General features: G+C 44.7%; 1 protein-coding gene across 1 annotated transcript in view; it reads left to right on the top strand.

Moving 5' to 3' along the window:
• LOC141271585 (ovostatin-like) overlaps nt 1-18,808 on the top strand; it is a 135,149-nt gene that overhangs the window by 69,899 nt on the left and 46,442 nt on the right. The window contains exons 23-26 of the mRNA XM_073681629.1: nt 961-1,012; nt 1,767-1,856; nt 2,907-3,083; nt 11,755-11,836. Coding sequence (XP_073537730.1) covers nt 961-1,012; nt 1,767-1,856; nt 2,907-3,083; nt 11,755-11,836 — 401 coding nt within the window. The remainder of the gene's footprint in view (nt 1-960; nt 1,013-1,766; nt 1,857-2,906; nt 3,084-11,754; nt 11,837-18,808) is intronic.

Raw genomic sequence — 18,808 nt, 5'->3', positions numbered from 1 at the left:
CCTCATAAAAGTTATTAGATTGTGAGCATGCCCACACTCCACTCCACCATACAAGTTATTAGATTGTGAGCATGCCCACAGTACAGTTCCCCATAGAAGTTATTAGATTGTGAGCATGCCCACAGTACACTCCACCATTCAAGTTATTAGATTGTGAGCATGCCCACAGTACACTCCACCATACAAGTTAATAGATTGTGAGCATGCCCACAGTACACTCCCTCATAGAAGTTATTAGATTGTGAGAATGCCCACAGCACACTCCACCAATCAAGTTATTAGATTGTGAGCATGCCCACAGTACACTCCACCATACAAGTTAATAGATTTTGAGAATGCCCACAATACACTCCCTCATAGAAGTTATTAGATTGTGAGCAGGCCAACAGTACACTTCCCCATAGAAGTTATTAGATTGTGAGCATGCCCACAATACACTCTCTCATAGAAGTTATTAGATTGTGAGCATGCCCACAGTACACTCTCTCATAGAAGTTATTAGATTGTGAGCATGCCCACAGTACACTCCCTCATAGAAGTTATTAGATTGTGAGCATGCCCACAGCACAGTCCTTCATAGAAGCTATTAGATTGTGAGCAGGCCAACAGTACACTCCACCATTCAAGTTATTAGATTGTGAGCATGCCCACAGTACAGTCCCCCATAGAAGTTATTAGATTGTGAGCATGCCCACAGTACACTCCCTCATAGAAGTTATCAGATTGTGAGCATGCCCACAGTACACTCCCTCATAGAAGTTATCAGATTGTGAGCATGCCCACAGTACACTCCCTCATAGAAGTTATTAGATCATGAGCATGCCCACAGTACACTGTTCCATAGAAGTCAATGGATTATGAGCAAGCCCATAATGCTTTTTTCTTAACTGAAGACGAAAGATTGTTTTTTAGACCTTCAGTATATAGAAGCACACAATTCCTTTTTTTCTGCTTTCTTAGCCTGAAGGGATACAGAAAGAAGTGACATCTAGCCATCTCATCTGTCTCCAAGGTAATAGAAACAAATCTAAAATGCGCGTTTATCATTTGCAATAATTAAAGATCAGGGCATGAATATAAAAATAGCACTTTCCTTCAATGCTCCTACTATTATTAAAGGGATTGCCAGCTTTAGACTATGTCTTTTTAGGATGAATCAAGGTGGCCATATGCTTAAGAAAAAATCAGTTGCAATTAAAATATTATGACCATTTCAATCAACAATCATTTAAAATGATACAGAAATGTTCAAATGACTGATGGTAAATTACTGTGTGCCCAAAAAAAAAGTGATCTGTCATGTTGGTAAAATAATGGCATTGTGTTACTGGCTAAGTACTAGTATACATAGAAGTCAAATAAAGCAAACTTTTTAACAAACAAATGTTTGGGAAACATGCTTTTTAGCCACAAATACAAGCATTTTTGTAAAAATAAAAAAATGCTCCCAACAATGTCCACATCCTTTTAATTCTAATTTAAAAACTGTATACAGTAAACATCGGAGCTCCCCCTAGTGGTGACTGTAGTTTTCCGGAGATTTATGGTTTACCTCTATAACGTGAGAATTTGTAGCCCTGTAATGAATCATTTCTAAATTTTCTGCCCTCTTTAGATAAAAAAATAATGATATTTAGGGATATTATTAGTTACAAGACGGTTTAAGCTTTTCTGTAATATTTTCTGTAACTTGTAAGTACAAAAACTCCATTTTATTTTTATCGAAAACAGCACACATGAAGAAATCTTCATTTATTTGTTCATAGGTAATTCATCTCAAAATGATATTAAATTGGAATTATTTCCGCCACCTGATATAGTCCCCGATTCGGCATCAGGATCTATTACAGTCGTGGGTGAGTTTTGGTCGATGAAGGCTGAATGAATGAATGAATGGCTTCCTTGATTACGGTATAATATTGTAACAGCGTTTGAACATCTACCCTCACTGCTGACACATCTATCAACACAGCATGGTCCAAAGAATAATGAGGTTCTACCTTCTAGAAATCTATCTGAGAGGGAAGATAATTCAACAAAAAACAATCAGAATAAAAAATAAAATAATCTGCATCCTTTGGATAAGTTGGAAAAAGTTTTTGAAAACTTTATAATGTACTTTCACAGTTTTCATCGCTGGTCACTAGAGAATCTTGACACTGCCAGACGAGAGGTGACTGTGCATGAGCCATTCTCTCTATTCTTTTCAATGGGATTTCCAAAATTGCAAGTGTGCTTGACAATTATAGGTAGCACAGAGTAGAAAAAACCCAAGATAGACACAAAATGAGCATATACCCTGCTGTAAGTAAGTAAAAAGCAACAGTGTGTATAAAAAATTTAGGGAACTTAGTAAACACTATTTTTGATCAAAAATGAGTAAAAAAGCTATCCCACCACGACAAGGTGTACCCAAATTGGGACAGTCCTATTCAATAATATTAAAGCCTCACCTAGTGTCAGCTCACCTCAATGTAGATGGGGGCAGAGCAGGACTTGGTCCGACTGTACGGATAACCAACCATGGGAAGACATATAAATAAAATGCCTAACTCAGAAAAGTTGGGGGGGTGCTGTCATTGTTTGTACTGGGCATAAGCGACTAATGCAAAACCAAAGAAATGAGCTGAAATATAAGTTGGTATGTGTGCAAAGTATAAGAGCATGGTCACACTGTCCAGTCAATAGACACAACCTAAGATAGAAAAAAAATGAGCATATACCCTGCTGTAACTATACGTTAGTTCTGAAATTGCAAGTGTGCTCGGCAATTATTCATAGCACATAGTTGGTAGGTAATTACAACACTTGCAATGGGACCAAAGTTGCGACTTTGTGTGAATGATACAAAAGCCACTCTCTGAGATTTGAGAAGATACTTATAACTCTTTATTCTCTTCTATCAGGAGATTTGGTTGGTCTTCCCCTACAAAATCTTCAGAACTTGGTTCAAATGCCTTTTGGCTGTGGAGAACAGAATCTTGCCCGGTTGGCGCCCATTCCTGTTATTCTGGATTATCTCGCTATTACAGATCAACTTACAAATGAGTTTCTCCAGCGCGGAATTCAGTTCATGAGCATCGGTAAGAATGTACTGTACCTGATTGATAGTAATGTCTCAACAACGCATCCTTCCTCACGTGTAGACTTTACTACTGCATCTTCGTACAAACATGTTCTACCTTTCACCATATTCAACCTCCAAATACTTCATGTACAGGTGTAAAGCTGAATTTGTTCTATGTATATTGGTCACTTTTAGATGAACAGCCCTAAGATTTACTACCGTACATATGGATGGCGCAGTGAGTCGCATGGACAAAGCAAGATTAAAGCTTAGCGATATACTTTCAGCATGAGGCAACTAGTTTAGAGGTGACAGTCTCTCAATGAGGGCACAATCTTGGTAATTTCAGAATTTAAACAATGAAAGAAGTTCAGGCAAATGACCTCTTGACTTGCGTGGGCTGCAGACACATACTTTGCTTCTGTAGATGACAAGGCTACAGACATCTATTTTCTGCTAGACCAAAAAATTGAACTTTCTACCTAGCTTGAAGAAATAACCGGTTGTCCAGTTGTTACGATCTCTTAAGTCACCGGCCCAGAATGCATCCACATAGCCTGTGAGTTTTAGATCTCCTGTTGCAAATATCCTTAAATTTATGTCTTCAGCCTCTTTCAAATATCGAAGAACTCTCTTAATGGCATTCCAGTCTTCTTGGTGGGTTTTTACCACTTTTTACCACTTATCTGCAAAGAATTCCAATTGTTACTGCACTATCCGGTAGATTCATAGTTGCTATGTATAGAAGTGCCCCCACAACCTGTCTGTATTTCTCAACCTGTCTGTATTTCTCAACCTGTATTTTTAGGTAACAGATCATCTTCCAGCTTTAAGTAGGATGATTCCATTGGGGTTGATATACCTTTGGCTTCTGACATTCCATATTGATTCCAAATTGAATCAGAATTTAATTGAATTTTGCACATTGGTTTAGAAGAAAATTTCCATCTTCTCTTTAGACCTGGATTCATAGATATTATGTCACATTTCCAAGGTCTTTAGTCTAAAAATGCTGATTCAGAAGTTTAGTTATCTTTGCAATTTCTGTTTCTTCTTGAACTATAATCACATCGTCCACATATAAGAGAATATACAGTGGGGAAAATATGTATTTGATACACTGACAATTTTGCATGTTTTCCTACCTACAAATAATGGAGAGGTCTGTAATTTTTATTGTAGGTACTAGTGATGAGCGAATTTGTTTGAAATCCGATTTTAAAAGTTAAATTCAATACGAATATGGCACATTCGGATACATGATCAGAAACGCAAGCATTTTTACTTAAATTCGGGAAAATAGATACACTTCAATTGTGAGAGACAGAATCGAAAAAGAAAAAACAGAAAATCACTTTGCATGATTTTTAAATAATTAAATTGCACAAACATCTGTGTGTATTAAGATTTTATAGTACTATTCTTGGGAAAGGATTTTGATGACATTTTCCGTTTAAGACAGCTACTACATTTCATTGTCTGATTACACAGATCGACAGTAACACCATCAGCAAGTTATTTTTTAACTAACTTTCTTATTGCTTCTGGGTCTCTATATGCAAGACACCTGTGCCATATATATGGATACAATTCTTGTGCTGTTCATGTATAGCAGTGTATACACTTTCCTTGCATTTTAGCTGGTACAACTCATCTTTGATTTTTTTCCTTCTGAATTCATATACTGACCATTAGCCAAGATCACTTTCACTGACTTACTTTGGTCTAGGTTTGAAAAGAAGCTTCTGTCATTAGTCATATGACTAGTTGCCCCAGAATCTATACATCATGCATACTTTGATGAACTTGCATTAACAGCTAATACAGCTTCAGTACTTGAAGTGTCATTCTTCTGCAATTGCACTTTTAACCCTTTGATGATTATTTTGCTTTTTCAGCTGATTCATTCTAGCTTTCCAGACTCTGCAGTCAGGTGCCCTGATTTCTTGCAGACTCAAGTGTATGACTTACGTGTTTCCTTCACATGACTTTTATATTTGGGTAGATCTTGGGTTTTTTAAGTGGATTCTTCTTTGGATTCCCTCCAATGCTGCTTACACTTTCTGTTTTTCGCTTATACTCATCTACAATCTTTCCTCTGACATATTCCAATGTAAGCTCATAATCTGGGCACGCATCTAGTGCAGTTACAAGTGTGTCATAGCTTTCTGCTTAGTAGTAGTGCAGCAACAAAGAAATCCTTTAGAGTTTCTGCAATGCCCCGCAGGCGCTCCACAATTTCTAGAGTATTTCTTATGTAATCCTGCATATCTTGGCCCTTACTTACCTTAGAGTGATATAGCTTTCTCATTAAATATAGCTTATTGCTGAGATTTATCCTTTCATGCACTTTCTTCAGCTGTTCCTACATTTCTTTTGCAGTTTCACATTTACATACATGCACAATCTGTTCATCATCGATACTGAGGGAGATAGTGCTTTGTGCTTTTCGATCCTTCTCTACCTTCAGTCTTCTGGTAGAGGGTCAGGTCTAGACTCCTGTGTGTATTTCCATGTACCTTCTCTTATCAGCAGCATCTTTGCCTTGAATTTCCAGAATTACTAATTCTGGTTAGTCAGATTCGGCACTATGAACTTCAGAGTTGCTGCTGGTGGCCATCTTTGCTTCTTCTTCTTTTGTTCTCTTTCCTCTGGGCAAACTTTGGCCACTCCCCTGACCACACCCCAATCCATGCCCATTTATTTCTTTCTACCATAGGAGGAGATATCAGAGGGGCGCTGGTATTGAGGGACATTCAGCAGATGCCCGAGACTCCAGGGCATATACCCAAATCTGGGACTGTTCGCTGTATCAGAGACAGTTGGGATTAGAAATGAGCGGATCAATTCACGGGTCTCTGGTCCAATGTGAAAGTGAGTGCTACTCGGCAGCTTAACAGGAGGCCGCAAATCTCTAACCTTCCGGCGTCCCCGGTGCGGCTTTTGATCACCCAGGGCAGGGCGACGTCATCGGTGCATCCTGCTCATCTCTAGTTGGGACCTGTGGATTTATTTTTTGATCCTTCATTCACAGTCGGAGTCTCCAGAACTTTTGCATCTTTATGTAATTTCACTATACGACATCTGGCTTTTTTGTGTCTGTAAGACCGTGTTCACAAGCTGCAGAAATAGTGTGTTTTTTTGTTTTCTGCACCAAACTTTACAATAACAATCTTCTCCCCCTTATTTGATGCATTTTTGGTGAAAATGTGAAGCAGAATTTTTAATGTGTTTTTTATAGAACAGAAAAGCTCCACATAGAAGACGAGAGAGAAAAAGAAAAGCACCAACGCCACGCAATTCAAAAGGGCCTTTAGACCACAGTGGGCGCAGTTTTCATGAAATCACATCCACTTTGTTTGGACAGTTAAACACATCAGAATTTTTGTACAAAAAAAAGCAGCAGAAAATACGCAGCATTTATGGAACATGTGAACAAGGTCTAAATTTCCAAGCAAAGTGGATGTGATTCCATGAAATCTCCTCCCTTTATGAGTTAAAGACGTTGCTGAACTCTGCAGTTTTGGTGCATTTGTTCTCTATAGGCTTCTTCTAAAAAAAACTTGCATTTTTAAGCGCAGAATCAAATCTTTTCTGTACTATTAAAAAAGCCTTAAAAACTCTGCTTCATATCTGCACCAAAAATGCGCCAAATAAAGGGGAGAACGCAGCAAACATGTAATAACCAGAAAAGATTGTTATTGCATAGCGCTGTGTGGACACCTGCAGAAAGCGTGCAGCAAAAAAGCAGTAGAAAGAAAGAATGCAGCATTTACGCTATATGTGAACACGGCCTTAGCATTACAGTTTTATTAATTCTTTTATGGGTTTAATAGCGAAAAAATATCAATGACGCAATTTTTTGCATCATTTACGATACCCGTAACTAATGTAATTGCTGTGTTGTGCGGGTCATTACAATTACAGGGACACAAATATGTCCATTTTAATGGCTGGTTTGTAATTTTTAATGAGGTTTTTTTTTTAAATAATAAACATGACATTATTTTTTTCATTATCAAGTGTTTTTCATTATTATTTTTTAGTAATTTTATAGGATGAAAAAATCTTATTCTCCCTCTAGAATACAGATACATAGAAATACTCTGCTGTGTACAATGTACCAGTACAATCTGCTTGTGGAGTCAGAGTGTTACGCACACGCCCGGGCAGACTGGCGTGAGCGTGATTAGTGATCCCACTGGACCATGAACCGAGGAGTGCCTGGAGGGGCGTGACTAAGTATCAACCCGGTCCGACCAGGGTCGCACGGCGGCTCAATCGACTCCGTGAACCAGGGAGGAACCGAGCAAAGGGACCAGGTGCTACTCCAGGTCAGACCCTGGTCACAGCTGTTGACCCACACCGGGGAATGCAGGAACAGGCAGATTAGGCTGGCATACAGACAGGTGGGTACTGGCAGGCACGGCTGGTATGCAGACAGGTGGGTACTGGCAGGCATGGCTGGTATGCAGACAGGTGAGTACTGGCAGGTAGGAACTCAGGCAAGATAGGAACCAGCACAGACTAGGATACAGGAACAGAGCCGCAGATGCGGTAGACAAGCAGAGCAGAGCGAAACCCGCAGGTGCGGTAGGCAAGCAGAGCAGAGTAAAACCGCAGGTGCGGTGGACAAGCAGAGCAAAACTGCAGGTGCGGTGGACCAGCAGAGCAGAGCAAAACCGCAGGTGCGGTGGACAAGCAGAGCAGAGCAAAACCGCAGGTGCGGTGGACAAGCAGAACAGAGCAAAACCGCAGGTGCGGTGGACAAGAAGAGCAGAGCAAAACCGCAGGTGCGGTGGGCAAGCAGAGCAGAGCAAAATCCGCAGATGCGGTAGACAAGCAGAGCAGAGCAAAACTCGCAGATGCGGTAGACAAGCAGAGCAGAGCAAAACCCGCAGATGCGGTAGACAAGCAGAGCAGAGCAAAACCCGCAGATGCGGTAGACAAGCAGAGCAGAGCAAAACCCACAGATGCGGTAGACAGGACAGGGCTCTGTTCACATGGAACAGACTGGAAAACACAAGAAGATAGCTGGAACACAGGAGTAGATACGGAGGCAGGGAAACTGAATGAGCAGAACCAGATACACACAAGGTACTTGCAATGAAGTAGCGAGTGGACACAAAACTCACAAACAGAAGTACAGAGACAACGAGTTGGAGTTAGGTGCAGGTTCAGACACTGCAGGAAAAGGGAAGGTACAGACATACAGACAAACAGGTAATGGGCTAGGACACTGTTCAGACAGGGTCTGAACAAGGAACAAAAGTACAGGAACGAGCCTGGGAACTCAGCCCCCAGGGAGGTGGAATCTGACTAGAAGTCACAGGTAACAGGCCTGGGTATACAGCCCCCAGGGTGGCAGAAACTGACAAGATACAGAACAAGACCTAGCAACTCAGTTGCACAGAACAAACTGAATGAAAGTGTTGCTCAGGCACCTCCTACTGGGTGGAAGGGGTTTAAGTATCCAGTGATGCACAGCAATAGGCTGGGGATGCATTAGGAGTGTGCACACTGCAACTATAAGAATCAGAAAGCAACAGCGCCGCCGCCCTAAGCAATCAGACAAGAGACCTGCAAACAGCAGGCACTGGAGAAAAGTGTGCAGCCTGGACTGATAGGTAAGATTGCGGTCTTGCATGGTGGGAGGTGGTAAACCATGCAAGCACGCCACCAGGGATGTTACACAGAGCATGCAATACAGATCAAATACACAAAATTCTCCCTATTACCAGAGCTTGTGGCTCAGTAGCTTAAGCTCCTGTTTGCAATGTTAAGATTGTGGGCTCAAATAATTCGGAGACTCATAGAAAAAAATTACATTTTTGTAATTGCTTTTTATTATTTTTACTACTTTTATAGAAACCAAAAATTATTTCTCTTCACCTCAGTATACAGGGAACATGGAAATACATTGCTATACACAATGTATCTCTATGGACATGCATAATCTGATTCTGGTTTCACTGCCTGCAATAGAAGTCAAGATAGCTAAATTCTTCTTTATTGTGGGCTGTGGCTCATTGATAGAGCAAAAGCTTACGAATATGGAGGTGGGAGTTCGAGTCTTGGTGACATCTGAACACAGGAGGGAGAAGCATTGAATAATTTAATTTATGCACTGAGCAGAGAGATGTGGCCCTGCCCCTGAGGAGGAACTATAGAGCGATGAAGACGTCGGAAAGAAGAGGTGAGTATAGAAGCCGGAACAAAAGCCATGACGTGCCGGGACAGTCCCGCTTAATCCAGGACAGTTTGGAGCTACGTAGTGGTAATTGAAGCAATATATGCTATAATAAGCATTATTCCAACAATATAGCTTGGTGGTTACAAATTAGGTTTGAGACGCAGAGTTTGCTGGTTACACATCAGAGTCAATGCACTGTGCATGGAGGTTACACTTGTGAAATGTCTCAGCAGGCGATTCAGGGCTTAGAAATCTGTCTGTCATTGTCTCAAGTCACTCTCTTAAAACCAGGGTGTTTCAGAGGGTTATTCATGTTCAATACAGACAGTACTCTAGACTGGAAGTGGTCCATATTCTGTGGTGCAGAACTACGGTATAAATGTTAGCCCAATACCACTGCTTCTGATCTGACCCAACTACATATTCTCCCCACTATCACTTTGGTCAAGACGTGGACTTTAGCTTGCAGTCCGCTCACTAACACACTGTATCTCTGTCGAGTACCAAAATGAAGTGGGGCTATTTCACACATGGATGTGACTCGCCCCCTGGGCCGTGGGGTACCCGGAACCGGGCCTTCTAGTGTATGGTGCTGATGGGGGTAGTAGTGGCAACCCGATCCCGTGGCTCAGGGTGGTCAGACCAAATTGTGGCAGTCTATTTATCAGTGTTTTGAATGTCCGACTACTAGTGGATTGCAGTCAGGGATAATCGCCGCTGCAAGGCAGACCGCTGAGGCTGGTGTTGGTGTGCAGCACAGGGGTAGGATAACTCCCCACGGGAAGAGTGTAGCCTCAGGGCAATGTAGGTGGATGCTGGGGGTGATGGTGCAGGTGCAGCATAAATCACACAGAGTCCAATGATGCAGTCCAGGTTCTTTTACTCACAGTGGTTATCCAAGTCACTTCTGTCAGCAAGGACCGCCCGAGCCGCACTGCGTCCACCAGGTGAGGAGCTCGGTCAACCCCCATTCAGGAGTATGGCACAGGACCCCCTTCTGTCCTTTCTCTGGCTTCTCGTGCCCCACCAGTGTCCTGACTTCTGTCCAGCTACCGCGGACCGTGTCGGGTAAGCGTTGGCCTTCACTTCCCGCTATCCTATATGGTGCCTTCCTAGCAGGTTTAGCGGGGGGTCGCACCAATAAATGGCCACAACCTCCGGTTCTTGGCTGAGGGTAGATTCGCCTCCACCAAATTAGGGATCCGGTACCTTTCCACGGCCTGACCCTTTCACCCGGTATAATGGGGTTTGCAACGGTTGCTGTCCGTTCTGCTCTCTTAGGGTCCCTTCTGCCTTCTTGTTTCTGGAGCCCTTCCACTCCTCTGTCTCTTCTCCTTCCTTCCGTCTCCTTCTCCTCTTCTTCTCTCTGGCCCCGGCCTTCTCTCTAGGCCTGCCTCGTGGAGCTGAGCTCAGGCTGAGCCACGGCTCCCTGTCAGCTCTCTCTCTTTCTCCACTCCACTACTCAACTCCTACCACTGACTTAAAATGGCTGCCACCTTTTATCTGCTTATCTGTGCCTGAGCTCAGGTGACCTGCACCCAATGTATGCTCCAGAAACCGTCCCCTTCTGCTCCTACATCACTGGGTTCTCTCCCCTCCCCACTCCAGCCAGGGACATGGTCAGTTGTGCCTGCAATAAAATGGGAGCACAGTCGAGCTGTCCCCCGGAAATGGGGAGTGTGTATGTGTGTGTGCAGCTAACTGAGCCCTGGTCCACACTCCATCCTACCCGGGAGTGGAATATCACACCTCTGGTTGACGTGCAATACCCCTGTAGCAACCGAACCCTCGGGGCGCTACAGATGCTCACTAGAGATAAGCAAATATTCCTGTTTCGGTCTGAATAAATTTATACCAGATCAAAAAAGCACCAAAATTATTTTATTACACATTTTTGTGCTCTGAAATTTCTCCAGACCTTAATGCACAATAAATGGAGATTATAGTGAACACCAGCAGATCCAAAGACTGGAGGGAGGGAGCTGAGGACCAGGTGGAGATAAAAGGATAATCTGTTATTATTTATTAACCTCTTCCTATCACATAATATTAATTTAGCTGGTTGCTATTATCCTGTATTCTTACAAGCAGAACCCCCAAAATTTTGGATCAGTCCAAAATTTTTGGAAAATTTGCAACGAGTTGGATCTGCTCATCTGAGATCTCCAGTGCGCGCTACTGACCAGGGGTCACTATTCTCTGCTGGATCCCTTCTATCCAATAATTCACTGCCTGGCTGGTACTCATCACTGGTTCTAATACACTATAGCAATCCCCATGCTCAGAGTAATGATGATCTCACCCCTTTAGATATTTTTATTTTTCAATATTTTATTCTCTGAGAAATCTTGAGAGAATTCTATAAACTTGCTAAAAGGACCACACAACTCCTACCCAGTACCACCTCTCCACCATTAAATGTATCCTTTTAGGAAATCAATCCTAACCCCTCCAAATTACAACTCTGATGCTGGTAATTTTTGTTTTCTTTCAGGTTATGCTCGTGAGCTCCAATACAGGCTTTGGTCAGGAGCTTACAGCTTATTTAGCGGAGTGAATAGTGAACCAAATTCATGGTAAGCACAGCGTGACTCTTCTGTTGGGGGGGAGCTACATTTTTGAATGTTATTTTTAGGTGGCATAATAGACATTATGTAATGTCTGATTTAGAAAACCCATTCATCAACACCTTATTAGGGTATTTGATGTTCCCGCTCAGAATTTGCACCTAAGGACTGAGTTTTTTTAAGGAGTTTTTGCAGCAGAAACTGAGTGGATTTTTGGATTGGGGAAAAGAGAGTGATTTGAACTTTTACAATTTTTTAAATGTTTTTGTTTGAACTTATTTTTTGCTCAAAAGGACTTGAACATATATGGCAAAACTTCAATATTGTAGTATATGGCACAATTAATGATCACCTATGAAGCCCAGCTATTATGTATTCATATAGTATGTTTGTCTTTTTGTTACACCAGCATCCCTGCATGCCTCTGCTCCTCCCACTGGGCAGGGACGCCGACTTACTCACCACCCAGGCCGTCCTGCTGCATCTCCTGCATTCCCTCCTGTGTCCCAGGGTCTGCACGCACCACACAGGTTCCCTGGAAGACGCTTAGGGCATGCACACGTGTGCTTCCTGTCTCTTAAAGAAACAGCGTGCACACTGCTAATGTGTCCCCAGCCAATAGCTGAGAGGCACTTAATACTTAAGGCACCTCCACCTGTCTGCAAGCTTCTATCTTGTTATCAGGTCCCTGTACCAATCCAGTTAAACCTGTACCTATACCAGTTTGCTTTCCAGTACTCTTCATGTCTGAGACAATCTTGAAACCACTCCGGCGGTACCTGAATTCGAAATCGCTCGGGGCGGTACGTGAACCTGAAACCGCTCTGGCGGTATGTGAACCAGAAACCGCTTCGGCAGTACCTTAACCCAAAATCACGCCAGCGATACCTGAACCTGAAACCGCTCAGGTGGTACGTGAACCTGAAACCACTCCGGTGGTACTTGAACCTGAAACCTCTCCCGCAACACCTGATCTCAGGGGCGTTGCTAGGGTCCTAAAACATCAAGGGCCCAAGCCACAAAATAGGTGTTTCCCCATACAACCTCCCCGCCACTTAAAAGAGGATCTATACATATATAATTACAGTATACCACTGTTGCTAACCTAAAATACACAATGCAAAGACCAATATTATCAAAATTACTACTATACAAGGCTAAAATAATACTGCTATACAATGCCCTCTACCATCACCACTACACAGCGAGTACATAATATTATAATATGACCATTGTCTCTACATGACAAACACTGTACAACGACCAATAATACTGCCACACACGTGCCACTGCATGACTTAAATGCATTAAGTTGTTACTAAGTTAAAGAAAAACGTTATTGAACAGACTGATATTACCACCATATGGTGACCATGTAGTGGTAGATACCAGTCCTGCCAACCATATTACAGAGATTAATTACAATTAAGTACAATTAAGTACAGTATAGTGATGTTCTTTCTGATGGAGTCATTTACTTTTCTCATCTTTTTCATTTGGTCCAGACCATCATAACATCTTCTACCACCCATGACTTGTCAGCAGAGATTACAACAATGGCACATTTGACTTCTCACATTTCTAGCACCGTCCACATTGATGCCCAACCTGCCTGCTCTTCCAGCGTGAAAGTGACCCCAATACTTCAAAATTATGTCATTACTATGATTACCCACCCCACCAATTAATGCTACAAAGACTGTGTGCCAGATAGAGGGGGGTCTATAAAAATAATAGCGTTTCATAGAAAGCAGTAAAGCCCCCACTGTGCTACCTAGCAAGTAATCATGCCAGATATGCTCCTTTCAAAGTTATAATATCCAAAGTGTCCACTCCGAGCAACAAATACCCTTGAGTATCCCCGTTAAGTAACAATGCCCCTTCCCCTCAAAGCCACAATCAAAACTAATAATACTCCTATTTAAAAGAAATAATGTCCTGAGTGCCCCCTGTAGATTGTATGATATTCCCACAGCTCCCTACACACTGTATGATGATCCCCCCTGCTCCCTACACTTTGTATGATGGTCTCCAGAGCTCCCAACACACTGTATGATGGTCCTTACAGCTCCCTATGCACTGTATGACAGTCATTACAGCTTCCTACACAATTTAAGATGGTCCCCACAGCTCCCTATGCTTTGTAAGATGGTCACCACAGCTCTCTACACACTGTATGATGGTCTGCACAGCTCCCTACACACTGTATGATGATCTGCAACGCTCCCTACACACTGTATGATGGTCCCCACAGCTCCTTACGCACTGTATGATGGTCCCCCAGATCCCTACGCACTATATGATGATCCCCACATCTCCCTACACACTGTATGATGGTCCCCACAGCTCCCTATACATTGTATTATGGTCCCCACAGATCCATATACACTGTATGATGGTCCCCACAGCTCCCTATAAACTGTATGATGGTCCCCACAGCTACCTATTTACTGTATGATGATCCCCACAGCTCCCTACACACTATATGATGATCCCCACAACTCCCTACACACTGTATGATGGACCCACAGCTCTCTACACACTATATGATGATCCCCACAGGTCCCTACACACTGTATGATTGTCCCCACAGTTCTCTACATACTATATGATGGTCCCCACAGCTCCCTATACATTGTATTATGGTCCCCGCAGATCCCTATACACTGTATGATGGTCCCCACAGCTCCCTATAAACTGTATGATGGTCCCCACAGCTACCTATTTACTGTATGATGATCCCCACAGCTCCCTACACACTATATGATGATCCCCACAGCTCCCTACACACTGTATGATGGTCCCCACAGCTCTCTACACACTATATGATGATCCCCACAGCTCCCTACACACGGTATGATTGTCTCCACAGTTCTCTACACACTGTATGATGGTCCCCACAACTCCCTACACACTGTATTATGGCTCCCACAGCATCCTATGCATTGTGTGATGGTCCCCACAGCTCTCTACACACTATATGATGATCCCCACATCTCCCTACACACTGTATGATGGTCCCCACAGCTCGCTATACACTGTATTATGGTCCCCGCAGATCCCTATACGCTGTATGATGGTCCCCGTAGCTCCCTATACACTGTATGATGGTCCCAACAGCTCCCTATACACTGTATGATGGTCCCCACAGCTCCCTATACACTCTATGATGGTCCCCACAGCTCCCTATACATTCTATGATGGTCCCCACAGCTACATATTTACTGTATGATGATCCCCACAGCTCCCTACACACTATATGATGATCCCCACAGCTCCCTACACACTGTATGATGGTCCCCACAGCTCTTTACACACTATATGATGATTCCCACAGCTCTCTACACACTATATGATGATCCCCACTGCTCCCTACACACTGTATGATGGTCCCCACAACTCCCTACACACTGTATGATGGCTCCCACAGCATCCTATGCATTGTGTGATGGTCCCCACATCTCTCTACACACTATATGATGATCCCCACATCTCCCTACACACTGTATGATGGTCCCCGCAGCTCCCTATACACTGTATGATGGTCCCCACAGCTCCCTATACACTGTATGATAGTCTCCACAGCTACCTATTTACTGTATGATGATCCCCACAGCTCCCTACACACTATATGCTGATCCCCACAGCTCCCTACACACTGTATGATGGTTCCCGCAGCTCCCTATACATTGTATGATGGTCCCCACAACTCCCTATACACTGTATGATGGTCCCCATAGCTCCCTATGCACTGCAAGGTTGTCCCACAGCTTCCTATAGACTGTATGATGGTCCTCACAGCTCTCTATGTATTATATGATGGTCCCCACAGCTCCCTACACTTTGTAAGATGATCACCACAGCTCCTTATACCGCTATGATGGTCCCCACAGCTCCCTACGCTCTGTATGATGTTCTCCACAGCTCCCTATGCACTGTATAATGGCCCCCACAGCTCCCTATACACTGTATAATGGTCCTCACAGCTCCCTATATTTGATATGATGGCCCCCACAGCTCCCTATATCCAATATGATGGCCCCCACAGTTCCCTATAACCAGTATGATGGTCCCTACAACTCCCTATATCCTGTATAATGGCCCCCGCAGTCCCTTGTACACTATATTATGGTTCCCAATCCGCCTTATCTATAATATAACCGGGGATGCGTCCCTCTGTCTGAAGCCTCGATAGACTGCGCATGCGTGACGCGCAGTCTGACTCCAGACAGAAGCAGGCATCCAGCCTTTACAGGTGATAGGAATGTATGGCGCCGGAGATCGCGGTATGCGTAGACACTGAACGCATACCGCGATTTCCGGCGCCATGCTTACATACTTACCTGACCGGGAGGAGCGTTGCTGCGGCGCCTCTCTTCTGGCTGGAGACCGGGGGCGGAGTGAGGTGTCGGATCGGCGCGTGCGCATAGTGCTATCCGGCGCCATTTTACTAAAGACACATTTGCAGTGTCTTCAGCAAAATGGCACCAGACAGCGCTGTGCTCCGGCGCTGCACTCCTCCCCCGGCCTCCGGCAGAGCAGGGCGCTGCAGTGCTGGAGTACAGAGAAGAGAGGTGAGTATAACTATTTTTTTTTTTTTGTATGTGTGTACAGTGTGAAATGGATGAGGGGGCCACACAGGATTGGGGGGTGAGGGGTACCACGCATACCAGGATTGGGGGGTGAGGGGTGCCACGCATACCGGGATTGGGGGGTGAGGGGTGCCATGCATACCGGGATTGGGGATGAGGGGTGCCACGCATACCGGGATTGGGGATGAGGGGAGCCACGCATACCGGGAAAGGATGGTGGGGACAGGATGGGGGCAGCACAAATACCAGGAGGGGGGCAGCACATACCAGCATGGGAGACCATATACTAATAAAAATGCTCGCCACCCGGGCGTAGAATGGGTTCAATAGCTAGTATATATATATATATATATATATATATATATATATATATATATATATATATATATACTAGATGGTGGCCCGATTCGAACGCATCGGGTATTCTAGAATATGTATGCGGCCGACCGGGCGCAATTAGCAAAGCGGTGTTTAAATTTGGCGGCAATATCGGTGATTGGTCGTGGGCTGCGGCCGCGACCAATCAGCGAACTGTGTTAGTGAGGACTGGAGAGCGTGTTTAAATTTGGCGCCAAAATCACTGATTAGTCGCGACCGCGACCAATCAGCAAAGCGGTGTTTAAATTTCGCGCCAATATCGTTGATTGGTCATGGCCGGCGGTCGCGACTAATCTGCAGAGCAGGGTTTAAATTTGGCCCCAATAATGCTGATTGACCACGACCAATCAGCAGAGCGGTGTTTAAATTTGGCGCCAATAATGCTGATTAGTCGCGGCCAGCAACCGCGACCAAGCAGCAGAGCGGTGTTTAAATTTGGCGCCAAAATCGCTGATTGGTCACGGCCGGCGGTCGCGACCAATCAGCAGAGCGAGGTTTAAATTTGGCGCCAATATCGTTGATTTGTCACGGCCGGCGGTTGCGACTAATCAGCAGAGCGGGGATTAAATTTGGCGCCAATACTGCTGATTGGTCGCGGCCGGCGACCACGACCAATCAGCAGAGCGGTGTTTAAATTTGGCTCCAATAATGCTGATTAGTCGTGGCCGGCAACCGCGACCAATCAGCAGAGCGGTGTTTAAATTTGGCGCCAAAATCTCAGATTGGTCGCGGCCGGCGGTTGCGATCAATCAGCAGAGCGGTGTTTAAATTTGGCGCCAAAATCGCTGATTGGTCGAGGCCGGCGGTCGCGACCAATCAGCAGAGCGGTGTTTAAATTTGGCGCCAATACTGCTGATTGCTCGCGGCCGGCAGTCATGACTAATCAGCAAAGCGGTGTTTAAATTTGGCGCCAATACTGCAGATTGGTCGCAGCCGGTGGTCGCGACCAATCAGCAGAGCGGTGTTTAAATTTGGCGCCAAAATCGCTGATTGGTCGTGGCCGGCGACCGCGACGAATCAGCAGAGCGGTGTTTAAATTTGGCGCCAATACTGCTGATCGGTTGCTGCCGGCGACCACGACCAATCAGCAGAGCAGTGTTTAAATTTGGCGCCAAAATCGCTGATTGGTCGTGGATGGCGCTTGCGTCCAATCAGCAAAGCGGTGTCTAAATTTGGCGCCAATACTGCTGATTGTTCGCGGCCGGCGGTCGCGACTAATCAGCAAAGCGGTGTTTAAATTTGGCGCCAATACTGCAGATTGGTCGCAGCCGGTGGTCGCGACCAATCAGCAGAGCGGTGTTTAAATTTGGCGCCAATACTGCTGATTGTTCGCGGCCGGCAGTCGCGACTAATCAGCAAAGCGGTGTTTAAATTTGGCGCCAATACTGCAGATTGGTCGCGACCACCGGCTGCGACCAATCAGCAGAGCGGTGTTTAAATTTGGCGCCAAAATCGCTGATTGGTCGCGGCCGGCGACCGCGACTAATCAGCAGAGCGGTGTTTAAATTTGGCGCCAAAATCACTGATTAGTCGCGACCGCGACCAATCAGCAAAGCGGTGTTTAAATTTCGCGCCAATATCGTTGATTGGTCATGGCCGGCGGTCGCGACTAATCACCAGAGCGGTGTTTAAATTTGGCGCCAATAATGCTGATTAGTCGCAGCCGGCAACCGCGACCAAGCAGCAGAGCGGTGTTTAAATTTGGCGCCAAAATCGCTGATTGGTCACGGCCGGCGGTCGCGACTAATCAGCAGAGCGGGGTTTAAATTTGGCCCTAATAATGCTGATTGGCCGCGACCAATCAGCAGAGCGGGGATTAAATTTGGCGCCAATACTGCTGATTGGTCGCGGCCGGCGACCACGACCAATCAGCAGAGCGGTGTTTAAATTTGGCTCCAATAATGCTGATTAGTCGTGGCCGGCGTTCGCGACCAATCAGCAGAGCGGTGTTTAAATTTGGCGCCAATACTGCTGATTGCTCGCGGCCGGCAGTCATGACTAATCAGCAGAG

The sequence above is a fragment of the Phyllobates terribilis genome, unplaced genomic scaffold, assembly GCF_046119375.1.
Source record: "Phyllobates terribilis strain yellow unplaced genomic scaffold, ASM4611937v1 Scaffold_5__5_contigs__length_657084704, whole genome shotgun sequence".
NCBI lineage: Eukaryota > Metazoa > Chordata > Amphibia > Anura > Dendrobatidae > Phyllobates > Phyllobates terribilis.
Note: the sequence above shows the minus strand (reverse complement) of the source record. Positions and strands in the feature narration are given on the sequence as shown.